This window comes from Aotus nancymaae, unplaced genomic scaffold (assembly GCF_030222135.1).
Source record: "Aotus nancymaae isolate 86718 unplaced genomic scaffold, 86718_ANA_hifiasm-v0.15.2.pri h1tg000008l, whole genome shotgun sequence".
In the NCBI taxonomy this organism is placed as follows: domain Eukaryota; kingdom Metazoa; phylum Chordata; class Mammalia; order Primates; family Aotidae; genus Aotus; species Aotus nancymaae.
Genome location: NW_026988419.1, coordinates 11,624,952 through 11,632,872, shown reverse-complemented (window position 1 = coordinate 11,632,872; position 7,921 = coordinate 11,624,952). Strand labels below are relative to the sequence as shown.

Genomic DNA, 7,921 nt, shown 5'->3' with positions numbered 1-7,921 from the left:
TAGTAAGAAATTTAATAGATCTTGTTCTCATGTTGGAAATTCCACTGCAATGTGCTTTATTCCCAGTTACACAGGTGCTGCTAGCCTTGGAGGCAACAATATAGACACGTTCACAAAGACACCTTAAAATGTCACACAGTGCAGAACTGATTAAAAATGGAGGCCAAATATCCTTTAGTCTCTCTAGTGGTTCCTGTCACTGAATATAAAACAGTGAGAGTTCCACTGTTACAGTGCTAATTTTTCTCAAAACTCAAGGTGCTTGCCATAATATTTTTTCACCTTTCAAAAAATCTTATGAAGTAAAGAAGGAAACTGTTTACCTCAGCTTCCCAGGTTAATGTGAGTCTGGGAAGCCAAGTCACCTAACATTCATTCCAGAGTACCCCTTCAGCAGACTCAACAGAACATTTATCAGTCACTCACTATGTGCCCAGAACTGGTTAAGGCTTTCTGGATCAAATGGATGACCAGATAGATAAAGTCCCTGTTCATGTCTTCACATTCCGGTTGCAGGGATTGCTGAAAAATGCAACTGATAAGTAAGACTACTGCAAACAGCGTAACACTTATTAAATAAAGTAAAGCTTATTAAGAAAGTAAAACTGGGATAGATATCCACTGAGATTAGAGTGGTCGGGGCAGACCTCTCTGGGGACGTAATATTAGACCCTTGGAGACCTAAATGAAAGCAAGGTCCATGTAGGGCTTTAGTTTCCAAAGAATTTTCGTGTATTTACCCTCTTATGTGTACAAATCTCCACATCAATTCCATGAGGTAGGTGGGGATGATACTCCCCACCCCTAATTTTATAGATGTGGAGCCTGAGACTCAAAAGAGGTAAATGACTTTTAATGGCTTTTCTGACTAAAGAGAGAACCAATATTCAGGCTTACACCTTCTGGTTGCAGATACTGACCCCAAACCCAATGTGCTTTCTTTTTTTTTTTTTTTTTTTTTGAGACGGAGTTTCGCTCTTGATACCCAGGCTGGAGTGCAATGGCGCGATCTCGGCTCACCGCAACCTCTGCCTCCTGGGTTCAGGCAATTCTCCTGCCTCAGCCTCCTGAGTAGCTGGGATTACAGGCACGCGCCACCGTGCCCAGCTAATTTTTTGTATTAGTAGAGACGGGGTTTCACCATGTCGACCAGGATGGTCTCGATCTCTTGACCTCGTGATCCACCCGCCTCAGCCTCCCAAAGTGCTGGGATTACACCAATGTGCTTTCTAGATGTGCATGTTCTTCACTAACTCCTGTTGTATTCAGAGGCTGAATGTTTAGTTCATCACCTGCATCATAAGTTTCTTTCACCGATAACTCTAAACTGTAGTCCCAGAACCTAGGTAGAACATGGTATGGGGGCCAGGAGTTTCCGACCAGGTACAAAGACCAGGCCAGGCTGGGTTTTTTGTAGTGACTCTACTGGTAGTTTTCACTCATAAGGTGAAGAGGTGTCCAGGATTGAATCAAGCTTTTCCAAGATGATGAAAGTAACCATGGGAAGAGAGAAAAACACTTCATTTTCACCAGGAGTCCTCTAGACAACTAACTTGTTATTTCAACAATTAAACTTCTTAAACTCCTGCTTTGTCTAAGGTGCTGGTGTGCAGGTCCTTCCACGTGAATAGAAATGATTAAATCAAATCTGCTGAATGAAGAGAGGTGAGAGAGACATCTGAATGCCAGATAACCATGAGAAACCAGACAGATATTTTCCATGACCACATCCTGCCACTCAATTCCCGGTAACAAAATCAGAAATTAGCAAAAAAGCATGGTAAGCCACAGAAAATATCTCACCATGTTTAGATACTGAGCCACTAAGTGTGTCTCTTTGATTTAAAAGTATTCTGACTCAAATTTTAATTAGATGAAATTTGCACATGCAATCCATAAGAGAAGCAAAATGTGGCTTTTGTTGTCATTGAGGTGATTCAAGAATGTATTTCCCAGTTATGAGGACTCTTTTAGGTTACATTATTGGTGTATTTTTCTGGAACACAAATAAACTCTAAGAAGAAAGCCGGTGCCCAAAGTAACTTTAAACAGACTTCCAGGTTGCCAGTTTAACACACATAAAAAACTCATGTGTGTGTACACATGTGCACATGGTTACATCCACAAAGCCAATTTGTTACTAGTATGCATATATTTTATACGTAATACATCTTTATACATATACCTGATACATACATATATACACGTGTAGCTATACTTCTGCAACTTAACAGTTTTTAGTGGAAACAGAATTTTAGCAATGGAGGTAAACAAAGAATGAATAAAAGGTAAAAATGGATATAGAAGTAAAACACAAGACATGGGGGTATAAATAAATTAAAACTAATCTCTGAAAAACGATTTTTAGCAATAGAAACCTAAAAACATTTCGTAGAAAGCAGAACAAAATCTAATAACAGAGTTCAATCTTAGTAGATCAAGAGTTGTGGTAGTAAATATGTAAGTTACTTCTCTCTTCGGAATACAACAGATCTCACTGGGCTCCTATTAAATCCTAGAAATAATCCCACAAAACACCCATTTTAGCAACGTGCATTTCCACGTATGAGCTATTTCTCGCTCAGCCCCATTTAAAAATGTAAAATTTGGATTTAGATGGGGACATATATTTAGGGAAGAGAAGCGCCACACAAGTAATGGAGCACTTTTACCATGAAATTAATGTCATAAAATAGATTTTTCTATAAATACCTCTTTTTTATTATTAAGACAATGCATACATAAAACACTTCATACTGTAGTTTCTACATTGCAGCCAACCCACTTATCAATGGCCAATAAATTACTTCACCTCTATGATAGATACAAATGCTCAATTCAAGTTCAATTAATAGAATAGTGTCAGGATATCATGCAGACAGCTTGCATAAATACTCGAGGAATAATAGCATACCTTCAGTAGCTTCTGCTATTTTTAAGCATGAAAACTTTTTCTTATTCCAAATTTCAAAAGATGGAATAAAGAATGTTTTCATATAAAATACATTTGGAACAGTTTTCCTTCTTTAAAAAAGGCATCTAACCCACTTGCAACATACACTGGTAATTCATCTTTGTAGTTACAAAATGAGACAGATATGTATTCTTTTTCAACTCATGTGACTGTATGTGAACATTTCAGTAATTCCAATATCAAACAGCTAAATTCAAAATCATATTATACTTTCTAATATGTGTATATGATATATATGTTTGTAATCAAAGGCAGAAAGACCTTCAGTTAGTTGATTTCATCTTTGGGCACTATTTTATATTTAATCAGATAATTAAAAGCCATTAGTTATTTCACAGTATAAAATATTGAATCAATTACCAACAGGCCTTTATTTTCTGCTCCTAATTTCGAAATGTATTTGGACTCGAGGTATGGAACTAATGTCACTGCTTATCAAACAACTTTTCTGGAAATCTTAATGCACAAAAGTTTCCAGATTTATATATTCAAAAATAAATTATATCTTAAATGAAATTGAGAAAAAATGGCGAGGGAAAGGAGAAAATCTAGTTTACATTCGGCGTGAATAGCTTTCAATATCTTCCAGGTGGGGGCAACAGTAAGTCACTTTTGAGAGAAGGGAGAACAGGCTCTTTAAGCTCCCTGAGTCCAGTTACAGAAGATGAAATGACTTCCTGGCAGTAACACCGTGAATAAAACAACCACAAGCTTCCAGGAGATGAGACTTCTGGGCTCTGCTCCAGACAACACCCGGTCGTGGGCAAGTAAGGCTCACGGCCCTGGGCGCGCCACCGCCTCTGCTGCGCGGAGTCGGCCCCGAGCGCGCACGCGCGCCGTGCACCTGCCCCAACGCGCCCAGCTGCGGCCCGCTGGTTCTTCCCTCAGCTCTGTGTACGCCCGCACTGTGCCGGCGGGTAGTGTCCGTCACTCTCAGCTCTCAGGATGTCTTCCTTTCCTGGACCGCTAGGAAGCAGGGTACCCTTTCCCTCTCGTGTTTACATCCATTTCATTCTTCCTCCGGGCAATTCAAGTCCATTCACAGCCGCCACAGATCCACTTGCGCGCGCGCAGCTGCACCTTTAAAGAAACTCTCAAGCCCTGGCAGCCAGAAAACCCGCTTTCGGGTGGGGCGGCAGGGCTCCCCCTCCCCTTGCCTCCTCTCCGCAGATCTTTGTGCTCTGGGGAGGGATGGCCGCACACTCTGGCGAGGACGAAGGTGGTGCATAACGCAGAGGTCAGTTTTGCACAGTCCGGGCAAAAGGGACCCCCCACCAGCATCCCCACCTGGTCAGTTTCCCTCTCTGGTACCCCTCGAAGGACGACGGGTAACAGAAGCCCGAGGGACAGAAAACCGAGGCCCCGTAGTGGCGGAGTTGGAAGGGGATGTGAGTCCGGGAGAGCCCGGGGGCCGCAGGGAGAGGGCGCAGAAGCTTGTGTGCACCGAGCCAGAGGCCCCCTCTTCGGTCGCGCGGGACTGGAGGTGCAGGCGCCAGGTCGGCGGCCCGGCCCGGCTACGTGTCGCTCCTCCGCGCGCCGCCGGCCGCCGCCCGTGCCCGCGGGCCGCCGCCGCTGCCGCCGCCGCCGCTGCCCCCCGCCGAGCCCGCGGCCGCACCCTCGGGCCGATACTTGAGCCAGCAAATGACCCAGGTGACAATGACCGAGAAGAGAGCCAGGATGCTGGCCACCGACAGGCAGATGGGCCCCACGGGCGAGGGCGAGGGCGACCCGGTGGCCGGTGCCTCGCCAGGGGGCGCCCCGCCTCCAGGGGGTCCCCCGCCGCCGTAGTGGTTGACGAAGATGAGGCCGGTGAAGAGCAGCACCACCATGGAGAGGAAGGAGAAGACCACGCACACGCAGCCAGCGGTCAGCGCCGCGCGCTTGCAGTTCTGGCAGCTGTCGTAGGCGCCTGGGGCGCGCAGGCCGGGGCGGGCGCGAGACCCGGGGGCCTCGTCCTCGGCGTGCGGCGGCGGCTGCGGAGCGGCCGGAGAGGGCGGCGGTGGCGGGGCCGGGGTGGGCGGCGGGGTGGCGGCGGGCGCGGGCAGGCGCGCGGGCAGCGGCGGGAGGCGGTCCTGGGGCAGCGGGTCGTGCGCGGCGCGCAGAGCCAGCGGGAAGGCCTCGGCGAGCTTGGTGTTGTTGGGCAGGCCGTGCACGCGGCTGTCGGGCAGCGGCGTGCGGTGGCGGCACACAGGGCATGCGATGGCGCCGGGCGGGCCGAGCCAGGGCGGCGGGCGCGGCGGGCGCTCAGGCGCGGCAGTAGTGGCGGCGGCGGCGGCAGCGGCGGCGCGGAGCTGCAGCTGGCTCAGGCACTCCTGGCAGAAGGTGTGCAGGCACGCCAGCAGCTTGGGCGCACGCCGGTCCGCGTCGAAGTAGTTGTAGCAGATTTTGCACTCGTAGTCCTCGAGTGGAGGAAGGCCAGGGACCGTCTCCGTCGCGTCCCGGGCTCCTGCGTCCCCGCAGTCCGGGGCTCCCTCCACGGCGACTCCAGTTCCCTCTCGGCTCCTGGGGCTGCCGCTCGGACTCTGCTGGCTGCCGCCGCTGTCGCTCGCTGGCGCTGCCATGGCATGATCCGCCCCTCATCGGGGGCAAGGTGAGGTGCCTTCCTCCCCCTGCGCCGCCGCCGGGGCTGCGGGCGGGGAGGAGGCGCTTCTGCCTCCCCCACTCTGACTGCTGTCGCCTGGCGGGGGAGGCACCGCTGGCTGGGCCAGGCGGGGGCGCAGCGGCGACCGCCTCCCCCTCCCGCCTCCCCGCCCCCGGCGCGTGCACCGCGGTCCTTCCCCGTCCCTGGGCGCCTCAGCAGTCCCCTTCGGCACCCTCAACGCAGCTTTCCCGGCAGCTTTGGATATCGGCTTTAGTTGGACTTGGAATTGGGAGTTGAGGGCGGCCCGGTGGCGCGCGGGAAGGAGATTTGGGGTGCGGCTGCTTTATAAAGATGTTGCTTTTCAACCCAGCAACTCCCCGCCCCCCACGCGGGGTGGTGGCAGGAAACCGGGTCCTGAATTTTCCTGCTTTCTCTTCCTCGACACCACCTCCCCACTGGTGTGGTTCTGTTTATCCTCCCCGGTCTGGGGCTGGGTCTCTGGCGAAGTCTCCTTGTCACCCACCCACCCCCAAGCCAGAGCTCACCAGTGATGTAATGCGGGACCCGTGCAGGGAGGGGAAGTGGCAGCCTCAACGGCCTGGCAGCGGCGGTTCCTTCTCTTCTTGAAAATTGTGATCTCATCTCTCCATCCGAGGGAGAAAAAACAGCCATCACCAAGCCATTCACGCTTTGTGCTTTTGTTAGCGGAGTCCTGGAATCCCTGCAGCGCGCATCTCAGGGTGCAAACGGAGCCGCAGCCTTTTCCTTGTATCATTTAGAGCAAATTTTTGAGCTGAACAGTATTTTCTCTCTCTCTCTCTCTCTCTCTCTCTCTCTCTCTCTCTCTCTCTCAGAAATATTGCTGAAATTTAAAGGAGGACGAAGACAAACTTATAGCTGGGTCTTGCTGTTTTCCTGACGCTGACCACAGCAAATTGAGGTAGCTATTTCGTTGGTGCACAGGCGTTCACAGAGGCAGACGTGGGCGGGGCGGGGGGGGGAAGTTAAACAGGTTCACAGACTTTCAAAGTGCAGCTCAAACCGAGTTCCTGGGCTCCATCACTCTCTTGGTCCACTTAAACTTTTAACATACACATGCAGAGAGCTGAAACTCCAGAGGCAACATGGGACAGGTCTTCTTGATTTAATCAAAACAAATAAATCAGCTGGACTGGGTAGCAAGAAACAGCTTGCTTAAGAAGCACTGAGTAGGTGACAGGAGTGGGGGGCTTGAGGGCGGACCATCTGAGGGCTGGTGTTCAGATATTCCTAACCAGAAAGTCTGCGCCTGGATTTCTCAGGTTGGGCCTCACCCTAGGAGCAGGGAAGCTACCTTCCCCCTGAACACAAAAGATGGCTGTGGAATGTTCTGGATTCCCACAAGTTGGGAATGTTCCTACTTTTTCTTCAGGTTCTCTGCAGAAGACAGCAAGATGCCCCCAGGGAATGTTTGTGAAAAGGATGAATGGATTGGAAGCAAGCTGAAGAAAAAGAAGGAAGAAGGAAAGAGAGACACCAGTAAATCACCAATGTAAAGTCAAGAGGTAGAGAAGAGGACTTACACATATTGCTTCTGTGACATTTGAAAATAAATTTTTTACTCTATACTAATGGTGAATGTAATGTCTTCAGTTTGAGGGGCTTTAAGTGAAGTTCATTAAAACCCACTACTTTCCATTTCCTAGTTTTAAATTTTGCAGTTATTACTTGGGGTGATGATATTATTCTTTCAATTTTTTTAAGCATTTCACTTTGTGATGGGGTGGTGATCAGAGAGGGTGGGTTGAGGGGACATCAGAAGAAGGCCTTAGTCTGGTCTTGGAACATTACAAAGTGTCACAAACCTGACTGGAGGAAGTGGCTTTCTGTCCTCTCCCCCTCATTTAGTTGTATGACTGTGAAAAGCCTGAAAATGTGCATTTATGCACAGTGTTAAACTGGGTTCTTGTGCTTTAAGCCCTGAGTAGCTGTGGGCTGAGAAGAGACCTAATGCTGATGTAGGATATATTGAAAACAGAATATCCGGGAGTAGAGAAGCACGGGAACAGGAGGGCTAGTGTGACCTCCACGCCAAGTGACTAAAAAAAGTTCTGAAGGTCTCTATGTTTGCATATAGTGTGCATATGGGCAAAACATTGAAGATTTTGAAGTTTCACTTTATTATGCATCCTCACTATTCAATGACAGATTTGAGGAACAGAGTGTAGGATGACACCCGGGTTTCTCTAGCTCAGAATTGACATTTGGAGCTGGAAGTCTTTGATACCAGGCTGTTCTGGGCATTGTTCACTGTTTAGCAGCATCTCTGGCCTCTACCCACTTGATGTCAGTAACATCCCTCCCCATTATGACAACCAGAAATGTCC

General features: G+C 49.2%; 1 protein-coding gene and 1 long non-coding RNA gene across 3 annotated transcripts; one reads left to right on the top strand and one right to left on the bottom strand.

Moving 5' to 3' along the window:
* The first annotated feature begins 4,156 nt into the window (after positions 1 to 4,156).
* LOC105712925 (uncharacterized) lies at positions 4,157 to 7,048 on the top strand. Of its 2 annotated transcripts, none has more exons than XR_010341352.1 (3): positions 4,157 to 4,211; positions 6,410 to 6,495; positions 6,967 to 7,048. It is a non-coding gene; the product is annotated as an uncharacterized LOC105712925 (long non-coding RNA). The 2 variants fall into 2 exon arrangements; XR_010341351.1 differs by lacking the exon at positions 4,157 to 4,211 and adding an exon at positions 5,806 to 5,887.
* Positions 4,489 to 5,535, bottom strand: RNF228 (ring finger protein 228). The gene has a single exon (XM_064372808.1). The coding sequence runs from the start codon at positions 5,533 to 5,535 to the stop codon at positions 4,489 to 4,491; it is 1,047 nt and encodes a 348-aa protein (XP_064228878.1).
* Positions 7,049 to 7,921: the final 873 nt, after the last annotated feature.